Here is a 20,198-nt window from a genome sequence, read left to right as displayed (position 1 = left end):
CAAATCCGCGATTTTTCCCGCAGGTTGTTCCCTGCGGATTTTGCATGCTGTACTGCAGAAATCCGCAGGTACCTGCGGAAAAGAATTGACATGCTCATTTTCTCAAGAAATTTTCTCAAGAAAATCTTCTCAAGGAAATTGCTTGAGAAAAATCCGCAGTGTGCGCACAGCTATTTTTTTTCTCATAGGATTTTCTGGGAAATGTCTGCACAAAGATTGCAGACATTTCTCAAGAAAATTCCGCACCAAATCCGCGGGTAAATCCGTGGGTAAAACGGCCTAGTGCGCACATAGCCTAAAACTGCAATGCCAAACAAGTCTAATTTTACATTTAAACCAAGAACTCTAATAGGGCAGCTTTACATTTCTAAAAGCAGTGAGCCTTATATGCAAAGCCTTCTTTAGTATGCGTTTACCTAGGATAAAATAGGCTGAATGCTTTTGTTAGGCCTCATATACATTAACCCCTTCAGCCCCCGGGCACTTTCCGTTTTTGTTTTTTGCTCCCCTTTTTCCGAGAGCCGTAATTTTTTTATTTTTCCGTCAATCTTGCCATAAGAGGGCTTGTTTTTTGCGGGACAAGTTGTACTTTTAAATGAAACCATACGTTTTACCATATGGTGTACTGGCAAACAGCAAAAAAAATTCCAAGTGTGGAAAAACTGCAAAAAAAAGTGTGATGGCACAATATTTTTTGGGATGTTTTATTCACAGTGTGCACTATATGGTAAAACTGATGTGGGTATGATTACTGAGGTCGGTGCGAGTTTGTGGACACCAAATATGTATGTTTACTTGTATCTGAGGGGTTAAAAAAATTCACAAGCTTGTCCAATAAAAGTGGTGTACGTTTTGCGCCATTTTTCGAAACCCGTAGCGTTCTCATTTTTTGGGATCTATGGCTCAGTGACTGCTTATTTTTTGCGTCTCGAGCTGATGTTTCTAATGGCACCATTTTTGCGCAGATGCTACGTTTTGATCGCCTGTTATTGCATTTTGCGTAAAACTTGCGGCGACCAAAAAACGTAATTTTGGCTTTTGGAATTTTTTTGCCACTACGCCGTTTACTGATCAGATTAATTGAGTTTATATTTTGATAGATCAGGCATTTCTGAACGCGACGATACCAAATATATTTTTTTTAACCCTTTAATTTTCAATGGGTTGAAAGGGGGGTGATTTGAACTTTTTAGTTTATTTTTATTTTTTTTAATATTACTAGGGAGCTATAGCGATCAGCAATCCGATCGCTCTGATCTATCTGCTGATCACAGCTATATAGTTGCTGTTCCGGTAGGGGCGGCAGTAAGTGAAAATCTTCACCTTGCGTATATACATCTCGTTGCCAGACTTTGGCAGCGAGATGTAAGGGGTTAATGTTACGGGTGGAATGTGATTCCACTCGTAACATGCATGCACACATGTGAGCTGTTGAAAACAGCTGATATGTGCGCCGATCGCCGCACCCTGCCTGCGGCAGGGGGCGGGCCTTAACGGCACACAATTTATGTCTGATAGATCCGTGAAAGGTCGTGAAGGGGTTAATTTAGTTCCTAAAACTCATTTGTTAATTTTCTTCTATTTAACCAATTGCTTATATTTTTTCTTACCACTTTTTAGTAGGCTCTTTATGTGTTATGTCTTTTGAATATTATTATGTGTATTAAGTACAGTGGGGAAAAAAAAGTATTTAGTCAGCCACAAATTGTGGAATTTCTCCCACTTAAAAAGATAAGAGAGGTCTGTAATTGACATCATAGGTAGACCACAACTATGAGAGAGAAAATGAGAAAACAGATCCAGAAAATCACCTTCTCTAATTTGGCAAGATTGTTTTTTGCAAATTATGGTGGAAAATAAGTATTTGGTCAATAACAAAAGTTCATCTCAATATTTTTATATATTGTTTTTTGGTAATGACAGAGGTCAAACGTTTTTTGTAAGTTTTAATAATGTTGGCACACACTGTTGTTAGTATGTTGGCCCATTCCTCTATGCAGAGCTCCTCTAGAGCCGTGATGTTTTGGGCCTGTCGCTGGGCAACACAGACTTTCAACTCCCTCCCAAAGGTTTTGTATGGGCTTTAGACCTAGAGACTGGAAAGCCACTCCAGGACCTTCATATGCTTCTTACAAAGCCACTCCTTCATTACCCTGGCGGTGTGCTTGGGATCATTATCATGTTGAAAGACCCAGCCACGTTTCATCTTCAGTGCCTTTGCTGATGGAAGGAGGTTTGCACTCAAAATCTCACGATACAGGGCTCCATTCATTTTTTTGTGTACACGGATCAGTCGTCCTTGTCCCTTTGCAGAGAAACAGTCCCAACGCATGATGTTGCCACCCCCATGCTTCACAGTAAGTATGGTGTTCATTGGATGCAACTCAGCATTCTGCCTCCTTGTCTTGCTAAATTCTACTAAGAAGGGGGCTGAAAGCCCGTACTTACGAAGCGCTCACTGATATCCTAATCAGGCACGAATACTAATATTCTTTATAGCAAGATACTATTTATTTTAATAGCACATGAATATAATCAATGGTACATAGGCATTTAGAATCTTATAGTCATAGAAACTTATACAATAACAGAAATATGCATCAACATTACCGTTATGTTGTAGCAATCCTTTCACATCGGAGGGAACTCGAGTTAAGATAAGGAATCAACATGGCATCTTGGCATGGCATCACAGGAACAGTGCGTACGTACACTTCAATGTCCTGGAAGGTATTTCCCTACCTTAAGCGAGTTCGGTGTATATTTTATAGGAAAATATTGTAGGTTGTGTCTAAATGGTCACCAGCATATGACAGCTGAGTCATGTTCATGTAACTTGACCACAAAATGTTGTAGGTAACGGCAGCTTCCTGCACATTTCCAGCACATCCTGTCAGTTGACAACTGGCTGACCACAGTTTGACCAGTATTAGTGAAATATTGCAATGAGCCGTAAATTTCATCCTTAAAACTGTCTTTAAGCTAACCACAAGTTTCCTGTAAGTGGAACTGTAAATGTTACTTCCTTATTATCTAAAACTGCTTCAAGACATGTATTCCTTGGCATTAGTGAAATATTATCCAAAGGACATCTTCTTTGATACTGAATTATTGATGGATCAAATAATATCTGGGATCACTCCTATCTTTTGATCATGATCCCTATCTAATAGTCATTCAAACTTCAGTCATATCACATTGGTATCACAATCGGTCCTTGATCCCAGGGATTATTTTCCATCATCAGTATTCCACTAGAAGAAGATCACTCGGAATATACCATACCATGACCAAGAAATATCGCTTGCCACAAATTGTCTTGCTTTGTTTAGATAAACGTTGAATCACAAATATAATCAGTTTCACTACTTTTGTACAGTATATTAAAACTAAAAGCAATATTATCTGAAAAGCTCCCTTGAACATCATATGTTTTGGCATTTGCTCGATATTCAAAGGAATCATTACACATTACATTTCCCGATATGTTACTACAAGTTTCACTAGACCCATTTATGAACATATTGGCATAAGGCCATAACATATCATGAATTGTCCTTTCCACTAAGCTGGGTTTAAAAGCATCTACAGTCCATAGAGATGAATCCCAGGTTAGTCAGTCCAGTCTTATTTCTTAGTACCCAAATTCCTCCCTTAAAAGCCAGATATTGCAAATTGGTGACTGTTGCATTCAAATTGCCTTGCCACCATGGAAGATTGATCCATCCCACTATGGAAATGGGTACTGTAGTATTCTATAGACGAACACTTGGAGTGTCTTTATCAGCAAGATGATCAGAACAACTTTTCCAGTTTAAGATTTCCTCCATCGATACCGGGACATCCAGATAAGGGATACTGGTGGCTGTAACCGGAGAATGTGTACAGAGCCAGCAATCTGTGTGTTGAAAATGTGATGATGCATCAGAAATTCATTCGCCATAGGTTCCTCCTGATGTAGACTTGTCCATCCAACGACCAGAGAGGCAAACATCAAACACAGGAATTTCTCCATCTCATCACTGTCGAGCTCTTCCCAGTAACAGATACCATGGATTCCGCTTATTTGCCACACCTTCTGCAAATAAAGATACACTATTATTCCTGTAAATAACATTTTTCTTGTGGGACATATTCCCACTTCTCCACTCCTGGTCTCATCAGGAGAGTACGATCTTTTCCGACCGCTATTACCGCTGTCTCTGAGGGCGGTCCTTGGAGGTTTTGAATCCATATTTTTGCTCCTACATTTGTAATATTAGAGGATCCAAAACCTTTAGTACCCCGTATTGTTAATTCTGCTGGGGCAGTTCCTTCTCTTATTTCAGACAAGTTTATTGGAATTATTAACATCTGAGCCACCTTCTGGTGTTTCATCAATATCAAAGGTTCATTTCCCAAATTCAGCATCAGTACCTTGATTTCTCCCTGATAATCTGCCTCTATTACCCCTCCCACCACTATGGCTCCTTTTAACACTAAACTAGAACGAGTGTCTATTTGACCATAATGATCCTTTGGTATCTGGCAACCCAATCCTGCTGAAATTGGTTTTACCTTACCTGGGGGTACCACGACAGTTTCCAATGTACTGAGGTCTAAACCTGCGGAATAAGGTGTCGCTCTTTCTGGTGTGCCCAAACAGCTGTACCTTGCCTTGTCAACTGCTGGACTGACTTGTCTGATGGCTGCTGCTTTATCTGCTTCTGAATTAAACAAACGTTCAAGTGAGTTAGTAGGGACATGAGCATCGACATGAAATACAGTGGTCTTGGTAGATTGAATAATCCCTTCAATCTCTTGCCACACTTCCCTGACCATCTCAAACACATTTTGCTGTTCCTCTCCCCATTGGAACTCATATTGTTTCCTCATTACGTTGTACAAATGAGCCAACATTTGTCCCAAATGAGGGATATGTTGTCTCCAAAAATCAAACAATCCAATATAAGACTGAGTCTTCTGTTTGGATTTAGGGACCAGAAAATTAATAATTTTCTGTCTGGCATTGGGCAAGATCTCTCTGTGCCCCTTGTTCCACTGAATCCCTAGACATGTTACCACCTGAGACGGTCCTTGAACCTTGGCATCATTAATTTCCCATCCTTTTCTCCACATATGAGCAATCAGTTTTGTCAATTGATCTTTCACACTTTGCTCATCTTGTCCTTGTATCATTATATCATTGATATAATGTGAGATCTGCATTTCCTTATGACAAGACATAACCCCAAAGGAGAATTTTCCTTTGGTTAGATTAAGAGTCATCCATTTTAGGATATCAATTCCCAAAATATATTCAGGTATAGGAACTACCAGCACCGTATACTGCTTGATAGGTAAATTACCTATTTTCAAAGCTACCTGTGTCTGAACCCCAGTGATCACTTGACCACCTAGTCCAGCAATTTTTACTCTAGGTCCTTTTATTTTTTCTGGGTTTCCATGAATTAAAGTAGCCTCCGCCCCCGTGTCAATCAAAGCTGGGACTCTTTGAACATTTCCCCCTTTCCAATGTATGCTAAGATTGACGTAGGGACGTTCGTCCCTGTTTATCAATAGGGGGGCTTGGCTGGCTACCTATGGTAAATCACTTCCTTCTGAACTTTCATTTACACAGACTTCAGTCTGTGTATTAGCCCTTCCTTCCGTGACCTTTGTGGCCACGGCTGCAGCCAGTTCTTCCAATGGATAAACTGACTGAAAATCTTCCCAAGACACTTTCGTTGGGGGGTTTTCCCCTTTTCCCTCTGATTTCTTTACCTTGGGGGTTTTTGAGCCCCCTTCCACATTTGTAGTGGTCACTTTCTTTGCGGATAGAACTTTTTGTTTGTACAACTTCCATAATTCTCCTGTCTCCTTTCCATCAATCCTTTCCTTATTGATCCCGGCTTTAAGCAAAGCCTGGAACATGTCTTTGTGAGACACCCGTGGGGCCTCCCCTACTGATTTCTCTTTCCAGTCAGGATTGTTTGGCTTACTGTTACCAACATGGCCTCCAGGGGACGATTTATCCCACTGTCCCATATCCTGTAACTCCCTCATCCTCCCTAGAACTACACCGATTGATTCTCCAGTCAGCGCTACAGTTAAGGTTAAAATAACTGTTTTGTATGCTGGAGGAGCATGTTTAACCAGCCTATTTCTTATGCTGGCTGTCAATGGGTACTGGAGATATTCATCATCCATTCCCAAAAGAGGAAGAGCATTCCTCATTGCTTCTTCCTTCAGCCTTTCCATACCATCTTTTAAGGTATACCAAGGTTTATCATTGATAGGAAAGTCTGCTTCTGATGGGTATTTGTCCAGAAAAGCATGGGCTAAGAGCATGATTAAGTTTTGAGTACCATGCTCATTATGATCAACAAAATAATTTTTTATTGATCTCTGAATTACTGGGTCACGAGACATGGTGACAAATTTTGCCACGTCTCCGGCGTCAAAGTGCACTCCACCTCCTCCGAGATCGTGCACCCTGACCAACCAGGGAATTTCTCCTTCTCCTGGTTTTTGTCTAAACTGTGTTAAAATGCTATCAACTTCTCCCTGAGAGTAATCTTCAATGGTTACTCGATTTTTTACATGAGGAATCGTTCTCTCATTTGTGATGGCATTACCATCTTCGTCATATTGCAGATTCCCCTGACCATCCCGGACATGTTCCCGGATGATCTCATTCTCTGTGCTCTCTAGGCGCCTCCTTACTGGATTGGCCTGAATCTTCCCTTTATGGTAATCCTCCTCATCAGATGATGAAGATGAATCCCACACATCCCCATCCCAAGTATCGGGATCCCAGTTTATAGAAGCTGAGACGATACTTTTATGTACTTTGGTTTTATTTACTTTTCCTCTTCTTTTCTTGTACTTATTTTGAGCAATTTGGATTTTATTTACCTTTCCTCTTCTTTTCTTGTACTTATTTTGAGCAATTTGGATTTTATTTACCTTTCCTCTTCTTTTCTTGTACTTATTTTGAGCAATTTTTATGGCAGCTTTTTGTGCCACATTCTGATAATGTTCCCATTTATCCTTCAACAGTCTGGTATTACATTCCAGAACTGTTTTCAGGCCACCTAATTCTATCATCTTTTGTTCCATCTGGGAACTTTTCTTCTGCATCTTTAGATTACGCTCATGCATTACACTATATGCACTTGCCAAAATCCAGATGCGCCGTCCTAAAGACACTACATCACCTGTTTTCACAGGGACACTACCGAATACATTCACAACATCGGTAGCTTCACTACCCTTAAGCTTATCCTGCCATTGTTTGCGCCGTGCTAAAGACACTACATCACCTGTTTTCACAGGGACACTACCGAATACATTCACAACATCAGTAGCTTCACTACCCATAAGCTTGTCCTGCCATTGTTTGTGCCGTGCTAAAGACACTACATCACCTGTTTTCACAGGGACACTACCGAATACATTCACATCAGTAGCTTCACTACCCATAAGCTTGTCCTGCCATTGTTCTGCCAATTCACAAGACACTACATCACCTGTTTTCACAGGGGCACCACTGAGTACATTCACAACATCAGTAGCTTCACAACCCTTAAGCTTGTCCTGCCATCGTTTGTGCCGTGCTAAAGACACTACATCACCTGTTTTCACAGGGACACTACCGAATACATTCACATCATCAGTAGCTTCAATACCCTTAAGCTTGTCCTGCCATTGTTCTGCCAATCCACAAGACACTACATCACCTGCTTTCACAGGGGCACCACTGAGTACATTCACAACATCAGTAGGTACACAACCCTTGAGCTTATCCTGCCATTGTTCTGCCAATCCACAATTGACCAATTCATGTGCTATAAGATTGTAGGGAGCCTCAATCCAGCATGGGATCTCCACAACAACCTCCTTAACATTATCCTTACGTTTTCTGAACATTTTGACACTATATGCAAAAAGATTGAAAAAATATCTGGAAATTTGCCAAATATATGTTTTTAACTTCTAAATTACAAAAATTCGTTAATTACCTCTAATAGAAGTAATCCTGCCGACTACGCCAATTTATGTCTTGCTAAATTCTACTAAGAAGGGGGCTGAAAGCCCGTACTTACGAAGCGCTCACTGATATCCTAATCAGGCACGAATACTAATATTCTTTATAGCAAGATACTATTTATTTTAATAGCACATGAATATAATCAATGGTACATAGGCATTTAGAATCTTATAGTCATAGAAACTTATACAATAACAGAAATATGCATCAACATTACCGTTATGTTGTAGCAATCCTTTCACATCGGAGGGAACTCGAGTTAAGATAAGGAATCAACATGGCATCTTGGCATGGCATCACAGGAACAGTGCGTACGTACACTTCAATGTCCTGGAAGGTATTTCCCTACCTTAAGCGAGTTCGGTGTATATTTTATAGGAAAATATTGTAGGTTGTGTCTAAATGGTCACCAGCATATGACAGCTGAGTCATGTTCATGTAACTTGACCACAAAATGTTGTAGGTAACGGCAGCTTCCTGCACATTTCCAGCACATCCTGTCAGTTGACAACTGGCTGACCACAGTTTGACCAGTATTAGTGAAATATTGCAATGAGCCGTAAATTTCATCCTTAAAACTGTCTTTAAGCTAACCACAAGTTTCCTGTAAGTGGAACTGTAAATGTTACTTCCTTATTATCTAAAACTGCTTCAAGACATGTATTCCTTGGCATTAGTGAAATATTATCCAAAGGACATCTTCTTTGATACTGAATTATTGATGGATCAAATAATATCTGGGATCACTCCTATCTTTTGATCATGATCCCTATCTAATAGTCATTCAAACTTCAGTCATATCACATTGGTATCACACTCCTCCAAACACAACGAGTTGTGTTTCCACCAAATAGTTCTACTTTGGTTTCATCAGACCATATGACATTCTCCCAGTACTCTTCTGGATAATCCAAATGCTCTCTAGCAAACTTCAGGCAGGCCCGAACATGTACTGGCTTAAGCATGGGAACACGTCTGGCACTGCAGGATCTGTGTCCCTGGCGGCATAGTGTGTTACTGATGGTAGCCTTTGTTACGGTGGTCCCAGCTCTATGCAAGTCATTTACTAGGTCCCCCCCCGTGTGGTTCTGTGATTTTTGCTCACCGCTTTTGTGATCATTTTGACCCCACTAGGTGAGATCTTGCTTGGAGCCACAGATCGAGGGAGATTATCAGTGGTCTTGTATGTCTTCCATTTTCTTATTATTGCTCCCACAGGTGATTTCATCACACCAAGCTGCTTGGTTATAGCAGATGCAGTCTTCCCAGCCTGGTGCAGGGCTATAATTTTGTTTCTGGTGTCTTTAGACAGCTCTTTGGTCCTCACCATAGTGGAGTTTGGAGTGTGACTGTTTGAGGTTGAGGCCAGGTGTCTTTTATACTCATAACAAATTAAAATATGTGCCATTACTACAGGTATTGAGTGGAGGACAGAAGAGCCTCTTAAAGAAAAAGTTACAGGTCTGTGAGAGCCAGAAATCTTGCATGTTTTTAGATGACTAAATACTTAATTTCCACCATAATTTGCAAAACAGATCTTGCCAAATCAGACAAGGTGATTTTCTGGATCTTTCTAAATGACTCTCATAGTTATGGTCTACCTATGATGTCAATTACAGGCCTCTCTCGTCTTTTAAGTGGGAGAACTTGCACAATTGGTGGCTGACTAAATACTTTTTTCCCAACTGTATATTGTAATACTTAAAATGTTGAAATTCGGGCCTCAATTGTAAACCTTGTTAGCGGATATTACAAAAAGATTTTGTTTATATGCATACAACCCATGGGCAGACATATGTTAACGTGGATTAAAGGTGTATTCTCAAGTTACTAAGTTTTCGACTATACATGAATTAGGGAATAATTTAATGATCCCTAGGGGTCCATCTATCTTGAGAATCAGGGCTCTGAAGAGGGTTGATCATGCGCATGAATCCTCCATTCACATGAAGCTTTTCAAGCCCTAGTTCTTGGATGTCTTAGGGGTCCTTCTCACATAGCGAGATCGCTGCTGAGTTACAGGTTTTGTGACCTACCAGTGACCTCATCAGCGATCCCGCTGTGTGTGACACTAAGTAGCAACCTGGCCCCTGCTGTGAAATCGCTGATCGTTACACACTTCTGGTTCATTTTTTGCTCGTTGGTCTCCCGCTGTGCAGCACGCATCGGCGTGTTTGACGGCGGGAGACCAACGAGCACCGACTCTGTGTAAGCAGCGTACGCTGGTAACCAGGGTAAATCTCGGGTAACTAAGCAAAGCGCTTTTTTTGGTTACCCAATATTTACCCTGGTTACCAGCGTACACCGCTTAGCGCTGGCTCCCTGCACAGGTAGCCAGGGTAAATATCGGGTAACTAAGCAAAGCACTTTGCTTAGTAACCCGATGTGTACCCTGGCTACATGTGCAGGGAACCAGCATTAAGCGGTGTACGCTGGTAACCAGGGTAAATATCGGGTAACCAAGCAAAGCGCTTTGCTTAGTTACCCGATATTTACCCTGTTACCAAGCGCAGCATCGTTACACGAGTCGCGGGTGGCTGGTCACTGGTGAGATCTGCCTGATTGACAGCTCACCAGCGACCATGTAGCAACGCACCAGCGATCCTGACAAGGTCGTATCGTGGTCGGAATCGCTGGTACGTTGTTTAGGGAGACTGTACCCTTAGAAGTCTGGGTCATAGTGATTGTGAAGTTATCGCTTATCCCATGGATAAAGGATAACTTTACAGACTTGAGAATTTGTAACCCTAGCAGTGATTAGCAGCTTATTGTCAGAATACAATGTACACAGAAAGCTGTGTGTGTAGGCCTAAATTTCTGAGCTCTGCTACATCTAAGAACTCTGATTGTGTCACATCTACTGCACCCATTAAACTAAATGACATATTATTGGCATCAGGGTCATTTTATGCTGATGAGGTAGCAAAAACCTGGTGTCTTTCCCTTTAAAAAACTCCAACCTCTTAGGTTTATGACTGTGCTATAATACTTATACAATAAAATAGCATTCTAGGGAATGCTGGATTTTTGGATAGTTTGGAACCTATGAATGCCTGCCATAGAAGCATACATAAACGTCCATGTTTGTTACATCTGTGCTTCCTGGCGGCTTGTTAAGGGCAGGATAATGCCCCTAAGGCCAGAGTCACACTTGCAAGTGACTTGCGTCAGTCTTAAGCCTTCTTTACACGCTACAAGATATCTTACGATGTGTCGGCGGGGTCACGTCGTAAATGACGCACATCCGGCATCGTAAGGTATGTTGTAGCATGTGACAGTGACGTGCAATTGCGATTGAACGAAAAAACCGTTCATCGCATGCACGTCGTTCATTCCTGACGAATTGAACGTCATATTGTTCAGCGTACCTGGGGTAGCACACATCGCAGTGTGTGACACGCTGGGAACGATGAACAGATCTCACCTGCCTCCTGCGGCTCCCGGCCCACAATGCGGAAGGAAGGAGGTGGGCGGGATGTTTACGTCCCGCTCAGCTCTGCCCCTCCGCTTCTATTGGCCGGCTGCCGCGTGACGTCTATGTGACGCCAAACGTCCCTCCCACTCCAGGAAGTGGACGTTCGCCGCCCACATCGAGGTCGTATGGAAGGTAAGTATGTGTGACGGGGGTTACTCGTATGTGCAGCACATTCAACAAATTGAACGTGCCACACATACGATGGGGGCGTTACAAATCGCATACGATATCGTATGCGAAATTGCAACGTATAAAGCAGGCTTTACATCGCTTCACCCGGCACGGACGCACACTTTCCGGACACGAGTGTCTCAACTGCATAGAAATACATGCAGCAGACCCGCTCCTTTTCAGGAGAGTGTGTGGATGTGGCGGGTGATGCGATGCGAGTCTGTAGCAAGTGGACTCAGGCCTTACTAACACAGTACCCAGCTGCTCTTCCAACTTATTGTGTCAAGATATTTCTCTGCGAGCTTTTGTGTATTTGGCATGCCAATCCTACTTTCTACTATGAAGGACCAGCAAGGACCATGAGATATAGTCCATCCTAAATTAAACCATTTGTGCCATCTCCTGGCTTATGGTTTATCACCTATCTTTTTTTTTTTTTCTAGAGCCAGTAGTTTCCTCATTCCAGCAGATTTTCCTTCTTAAATGAGTAGAATTTAAAAAGTGGTTCTCCTTTTCTTTTTCTTTTCTTTAGTGTTCATGCAGCAGCGACATGGTGAAAATATCAATGGATATATTTGTAAAAATGTTTCAGCCAGAGAAGTATGAGAATTGGAAACAAGGAAAAGACATCTATAATATTGACCACACAAAACCCACCATTGAAACAACCCCGGAAGTGAAGGCATGGATGAGTAAGAGGAGGAGGAGGATGAAGAACGTTTTGAAGAGGTATGACTTATACTTGTGTTTCTATTATTCTTATATTCATTAATATATTTGTTAACCAGCTCAAGATAGGGCTATTTTCTTGTTTATGAAAAGGAACATTTTCTTTTCTTTATAACATGTGGTTTTAAGAGTTCTAAAAAAAAAACAACATATATTTTGACATTCAATTTTGTTTTTATTTCTTTGTGATACATATATCCTTTTTATCTATTTTATTTTGGATGACAACAAGGTAAAATAGAAATGTCTGTTTTTCACTTTTTTTTTTTTTTTTATGACCATGAGGCTTCATTCAGACAATTTTCATCATTATGCTGGATTATGTGTTCCTCAGTATTGACTCAGTGTGTCCATTCTTGCCATTTGCATTTCATCAGTGATTTTTCTGTTTGCTTTAATAAAAACATTGCAAAACTGCTCTATTCACTTCAGTGTTAGAGCACCACCCCAGCATTTTTTTCAAGTGCTGGAGTGGCACTTTAAATGTAAACCTACTGCCCCTGCCATATACTCAGCTTCCGGTGGCATAACATTTTATCAACTCCACTGCAGTCCCACTGCACAATCTTGTGACTTCAACTTCTCACTGACTGGGAGTCAGAAGTTACCGTACATCACAAGCTCCCAATGCAACTCTATGAGAGCCAGAAAAGCCTAGAACAAGACTCTCATAGAGATGCATTGAGTTGTGACCTACGTCGTGCTCCATGAAACAGTGTAGATACCAGCAGGTCACAAATCACAGGAGACTGACCAGAGCAATGCTGAATGCAGATGAAGCCGCCAGACAGCGAGTATAATACAGGGAGCAGGGGACTTAGGACACTACTCCAGCCGTGCAATAAAACAATTTGATGGAATGGGGCTTTAAAGATAAAATGTGGATTGCACACGGGTAGCATCTGTGTGCTGTCCATGATTTTCACTTGTATGGGTGATTTTGCTTTCAGACTTTAATCGATCAAAAATGGACATTTCTGAATCTTCTGTGGAATCATCATCCACAAAAAATATGGAGATGTGAACAGCACCATATGCTTTAATGGATATTTTGAAAATCATGACTAGAACATATATGTGATTCACAGACATCTGAATGTGTCCTAAAGGCCCATTATAATAAATTTTACATTGTGCCTCCCTTTGCATAATAGCTGTTTTAGATGTTGGACACATGGTGTCTTTTTTTTTTTTTTTTTTAATATGAACAACGTTAGAAACAGTGATTTGGACTGACGGTGGCTAATTTATTTTTTTTTTTCTCTCATTTATTTTACCCATTGTTTTCCTCATATGGTAATAAAAGATCTTTTGAGGGCAGTTCAGCATTTTTTCAAAAAAAAAAAATTAAATATACCATATTTTTCGCTTTATAAGACGCACCTGATTATAAGACACCCCCCCCCAAATTTGGTGAAGGAAAAGAGAATTTTTTTTTTTTTAATGTTAAATGGGGTCCATCTTATAATGCCAGTGTCCCTCTAACAAATCATATAGGGTATATGTCCCTCATAGCCCCCCATCCTAAAATTAGCCCCCCTTAATCTGGATATGGCCCCCTTATATTGAATATAGCCCCCTTTTGATGGCACACGTTCCCCTGTGCTGCCCATGGCCCCTATAGATCGCATAAGTCCCCCTGTGTTAGATATCGCCCCCATAGTGCTGCCCATGGCCCCCTATATACATCGCCCATGGTCCCTATATAGATCGCACAAGTCCACAATATCGCCCCCATAGTGCTGCCCATGGCCCCTATAGATCGCACAAGTCCCCCTGTGTTAGATATCGCCCCCAGGCTGCTGCCCATAGTAAATTAAAACACTCTTTCCTTACCTCCTCCAGCGCTGATCTCCCTCCTGTCTCTCTCCGTGCTTCTGTTCTTCCACTTCCTGGTTCTTCGTGCCGGTCATGTGATCGGCACAGCAGACTGAGATCTCTGCATCACAGTGGAAGCAGGGACACGGGGAGAAACGCTGGAGGGGGTAAGTAAAGCTTTTTTTATTTTAGAATGAGTAGCAGAACGGGGGCCATATCTAACACAGGGGGGGGGGCATGTGCGATCACAGGGAGGCGCAGAGACACATAATATGCACCACTCCCCCAGCCCATCACTGCGGTGCGATTTCAGCACCAGCGGAGATGGACAGCGGCTGTGCATATTATATGAGCGGGAGCAGGAGATCAAACGCTGCCGCCGCAGCGTTCACCTGCCCCCAGCAGCGCCCCCACCTCCCCTGGACCCTGCAGTGTGTGTGTGTGTGTGTGTGTGTGTGTGTGTGTGTACATATATACATATATATATATTTATATATATATAACCCCCCCGTATATTCGGCTTATAAGACGCACCCCCTACTTTCCCCCAAAATTTGGGGGAACAAAAGTGCGTCTTATAAAGCGAAAAATACGGTATGTTCTCTCAGTTTCCCTATAGTTGTGGCATGGAAATGAAGCTCAGTAACATGTTATATTTAGGCTCCTGGATGCAATGCAGAGGTGATCTGGGCCTGTTAGGACCCAGCAGCTGCAGCTTCCACCTGGCGATCATTTCCTTCTATAGGAGGAAGTGCTGTCAGGGCTTCCCAATCTACATACACAAGACACACACTTCTCTGTAGGGAGTTTGTCTGTGTCGGACTGCTGGCTCCCCGCTCCTGCAACCACATTGTGTCAGCTGCTTTACAATATAGTAACATTAGTGAATGTCATTGCAGTATAACAGTGTAAACACCAAGACTGATTATAGCGTAGAACAACACCTCCTGATGCCATCCCTTCCTTATGTAAGCAACAAACACTTCCAGTTGTCTACCTAATGTAAAAGGAAATAGTGATTCATCACACCAGGTTACTTTTTTTCCATTGCTCCATGGTGCAGTTCTGATACCCACGTGCTCATTGTATGCACTTTTGCTAGTTAACAGGCTTTGGTAGGGGCACTGTGATTGGGCTCCATACACAGCAAGCTGAGATGCCTTGTGTGTTCTCATACTTTTTTTCTATTTTGCCTTAAGTAGCATTACATTTTTTCAGCAATTTGTGTTCTAATAGCTCCAGTGTAGGGTCTCACCGGACTATTGGCTATTGTTCTCTCCCCACACACATGAATGAGTCTCTGGCGCCAACGGCTGTTTCCCATTCATTGGTCATCGTTTCTTGGAGTGGTTGAGGTGGTTACTAACCACTGCATACCAGGAACACCCAACAACACTTGACGTTTTGCAGATACTCTGACCTGTTTTTCTAGCCATTACAATTTTTCTTGGATCCTTATGCTTTTGCATTTCTACTTAAAACACATGAACTTTAAGTTCTGATAGTTCACTTGCCACCCCTTTTACAGCAGCCATTTTCACAAAAAAACCTAAGCTATTCACTGTGCTTGTCAATGGTTTCACTTCAATACAATATTAAAGAATTGTATAATCATTCACTGGAGGTTTTAAAGGGGTTCTCTGATATAAAATAAATAAAATACACTTAAATATTAAACATTTATGTACATACCTTTTATCTAGTAAAAAGATATTCTTTAACTAGTGCACTCTGTCAGGGTTATAAGGAGGGCAACTTCCATCTAGAAGTGCCGCTGTCCTAGGAGGGGCTGTAGGAAGAGCGAGACAGATGTTCTTATTGCACTGTACTAAAACAGTCAGGCTAAAAGAAATGGATCCCCATTCAGGTAAGGAAAGGTGTTTATCTTCTCATTTAGTGGACTCCGCTCAGTACCCTGACTGAACATGCGAGTCCACGATGGCTGATGGGACGCTGCTCTGACCTGACGTGTCTCCAGCAGATGTTCTTTAGCAGCCCATCCTACTGCGAGTCCTCTGAAATCTAGGACTGGCTAGTTTATGGAAGCTGCCATCTCTAAAATCCTGACAAGAGTGCGCAAGATAAAGCATACCTTTTTACTAAATAAAGGTATTTCGAAAAAAAATATTTAAAAGTACATTATTTTTTTTATAACCTTCCTCGGAGAACCCCTTTAAGAAGTTAGTTATACCTTTCTGATTGAAAACATTTAAATACTGAAATAGGAAATCGTTCTTCTGAAGACAAAAGTCCGCTCTGATGTTAGGAAAAAAATACAAAATGATGATGACAATCTAAGCACGCTGTGGCCAGAGATTGGCTGTGCCAGTCACGTGGGCAGTGAAGCTAGTCATCAAGCACCTTAGCGGCTCTGGATTTATCAGGCGAATATGGGTTCTTCAGTTCTTTCAGCCTTCTCCTCCAGTAAGCCATTTTTTACATTTAAATTAAATAATGATCGCATAATATTAAATTGTAATTAGGATATTCATTTTCTCTCATTTTCTTTTAATAACCTTCAGCATTGACTGACAAGCACTTTGATTCCTGATCTCATTTTCTTTGGTTACATTCATGCTCACCTTTGTCATGCCAAAGTCCCAAAGGTTATATATCCCAACCTTTGAGAACTGGAGGAACTTTGATAGAGGCTTAGCAAGTCTCCAAATCAAACTGTGATCTGTAACATAATAAATTCTAAACACTATCAGCACACAAAAAAAATGACATTTTTGTGCTTTTTTATTAAGGTGAAAGGCGTTTATATTAGAAACCGTTTTATCTTATCCACGCCAGACATTCTAATCTGACAGCAGTATCTTCCATTACAGCCTTCAGCATACCACATCTCGTTCTAAGAGGCTTAAGAAACAGGAGGACAAGAAAGTATCAGCCATAGTAGTCGGGGCAGAAATCATAGCTACTGAAGCTGCTACAGATGGTTTGAAGGTCAATGAAAAACCCACAGAAAATGCAGTGCTAGTAAACAAAGAAGAGCCTTCGGGGGATGAGAAGAACATTAGAGAAGTGCATCTGGATCACAGCTTATTGAATAATATCCAGGCTCCAGGTGAAATAAGGACTGATTATGTTTCTTTGATAAGTTGTCGGTAGTTAAAGGTACTATGCTCAATGCTCAACCTTGTCTTCTGTGTAGCAAACCTTGAAATCCAGTGAATGACTGGTTTCACTTATTGTAAAATTAAATTATAAACATTTATAGAAATCTGAAAGGACCGCAAATATTTTGCGGTTACTAAGATATTATGATGGGTGAGATTTCAGCATAAAACATACAATATCAATAAAGTGGGTTTCCACTTTCAGAAAAATGGATCCCAAGTGTCACTTCTCATGTAGTGTAGAATAACAAAATTAGGGTGCGATCAGTGTTAGCAGCATTTTGGAGGCAACGTGTTTCAGCGGGGTCCAAAATGCTGCGATCTACAGTACAAGCATAGTGGAGATGGGATTTCTAGAAAACTAGAAAAGTGTATATTATCCTATTCTATAAATAGATGAAATGTAAAAACTGCACTATCCCTTTGATTAATTTTTAGCAATCGTTTTTCTTTCCTAGGCACACTGTTTCACATTCATTTTTTGCTAAGAGCAATTGGTGATCATATCACACACAAATAAGAGCACCATTTTTTTCCAGAGCTGCTGCTCTTAGCTGTTCCTCTTTCATAAAGAGAGGCCTGTATTGAAACTGACAGACAACACAGAAGTTCAGCAGTGGGCAAAGTGTTATATTTCATAACAGTGCAGATATGTGACTTTCGGGCTCTATGGAGAGTAGTATACATGCACTATGCTTCAGCACACTGCAACTAAAGAATGCATGAACTCCACTATTACTATAAACGGTAAAAACATTAAGTACTCTGCATTGTTTTTTATCAAAAAGTGAAAACTCATCCAACCATGTCAAGTTGTACCTAAATACACCATGTTACAAATTATTATGCAAATTGGATTTAAGTGTCATAGCGATTATTTATTTTTTCAATGAAACTCATTGATTGTATTGTGTCTCAGGGTTCTATGGATCACGGAAATGAATCTCAGATACCTGTGATAATTAGTTTGCCAGGTGAGCCCAATAAAAGGAAAACTGGATGTTCCACAATATTAAGCAGGCCACAGTTTTCAAGTAACATTGGAAAGAAAAAGGATCTCTCTGTTGCCAAAAGCATCAAATAGTGTAATGCCTAGGACAAGGGATGAAAACATTAGATATTTCATGAAAACGTAAGAGTGATCATCGTACTGTGAAGAGATTTGTGGCTGATTCAGAGCACATACGTGTTCTTGCTGATAAAGGCAGAATGAGGAAGGTTTCTGTCAGGCAAGTCCATCAGATTAAGAGAGCAGCTGCTAAAAAGCCATTACAAACCAGCAAACATATATTTGAAGCTGCTGGTGCCTCTAGAGTCCCTTGAACCTCAAGGTGTAGGATCCTTCAAAGGCTTGCTGTGGTGCATAAACCTACTATTTGGCCACCTTTAACCAGTGCTCACAAGCAGAAACGGTTGCAGTGGGCCAAGACATACATGAAGAGTAATTTTCAAACAGTCTTGCTTACTGATGAGTGTCGAGCAACCCTGGATGGTCCAAATAGATGGAGTAGTGGATGGTTGGTGGATGGCCACCATGTCCCAACAAGGCTGTGACGTCAGCAAGGAGGTGGAGGAGTCATGTTTTAACCTGGAATCATGGGGAGACATCTGGTAGGCCCCTTTAGGGTTCCTGAAGGTGTGAAAAGGACCTCTGCAAAGTATATAGCGTTTCTGACTGACAACTCTTTCATGGTACAAAAAGCAGAAACGTGCCTTCAGGAGCAAAATCATCTTCATGCATGACAATGCACCATCTCATGCTGGAAAGAATACCTCTGTGTCATTGGCTGCTATGGGTTTTATGAAAGATGGCCACCATCTTCCCCTGACCTCAAACCTATAGAGAACCTTTGGAGTATCATCAAGCAAAAGATCTATGAGAGTGGGAGGCAGTTCACATCAAACAAGCAGCTCTGGGAGGCTATTCTGACATCATGCAAAGAAATTCAAGCAGAAACTCTCCAAAAACTCACAAGTTCAAAGGATGCAAGAATTGTGAAGGTGATATCAAAGAAGGGTCCCTATGTTATCATGTAACTTGGCCTGTTAGGATGTTTTGGATTTAACGAACTTTTTATTTCAGTGAATGTGACCTCCTAATGCTGCAAATTCCACAAATGAGAATTTTCAGTTCTTTAAAACATATAAAATGTTTAGAAACTCTACTGTGCCTAATAATTTGGAACAGTGCATTTTGAGTATTTTTAAATTTTGAAGATTATACTATTATCATTGGGAGCTTTCTTCAGTAATATTCGATGTATACGCTAACGGGTGATGATGACTTTTATTCGACTGTCATTTGCACCGACCATTTAGGAAAATCAGAGAAAAATATCATTTGCATAATAATTTGAAACATGGTGTATGCATGGTTACTATCACTAATGTCCTACCTCTCCATGTACCAAGCCAAGCCGTATCTGACATGATGACGTGAAAGGAATCCAAGAATAGCTTACAATTAAATCCCTGTGTGGGAAGGATGTATAGATAAGGGTGCTGAGCCCTGGAGGGAACATTCACCCTCCCGCAATATGGGCTACAAAAATATAGGGCCCGCACACTTTTACCATTAAATTACTGTACATGTGCACAAATACACTATAGTGCCAATATATAAACATAGCTGCGATTAATAAATACCAACGTTAAACACGTAAGGTACTTAGTGGGTTTTGATCAAAAAGTGCAAAAACTATCCAACCACGTCAAGGTGTACCTAAATACGGAAACTAGCCTAACAATCCATATAGGATTTGTATGTCTGATATTTGCTATGTACCAAAACAAGAGCTGGAGAATTGTACACAAAAGTGCTCTTTTGCCCAAACTTCCACATTACTATTTC

At 41.0% G+C, this 20,198-nt stretch overlaps 1 protein-coding gene across 1 annotated transcript in view; it reads left to right on the top strand.

Moving 5' to 3' along the window:
• The window catches only part of KDM4C (lysine demethylase 4C), a 480,711-nt gene that overhangs the window by 265,136 nt on the left and 195,377 nt on the right, over nucleotides 1-20,198 (top strand). Inside the window, exons 9-10 of the mRNA XM_075317453.1 lie at nucleotides 12,211-12,407; nucleotides 17,057-17,295. Coding sequence (XP_075173568.1) covers nucleotides 12,211-12,407; nucleotides 17,057-17,295 — 436 coding nt within the window. The remainder of the gene's footprint in view (nucleotides 1-12,210; nucleotides 12,408-17,056; nucleotides 17,296-20,198) is intronic.

Source organism: Anomaloglossus baeobatrachus, chromosome 1, assembly GCF_048569485.1.
Source record: "Anomaloglossus baeobatrachus isolate aAnoBae1 chromosome 1, aAnoBae1.hap1, whole genome shotgun sequence".
Classification (NCBI taxonomy): Eukaryota; Metazoa; Chordata; class Amphibia; order Anura; family Aromobatidae; genus Anomaloglossus; species Anomaloglossus baeobatrachus.
Note: the sequence above shows the minus strand (reverse complement) of the source record. Positions and strands in the feature narration are given on the sequence as shown.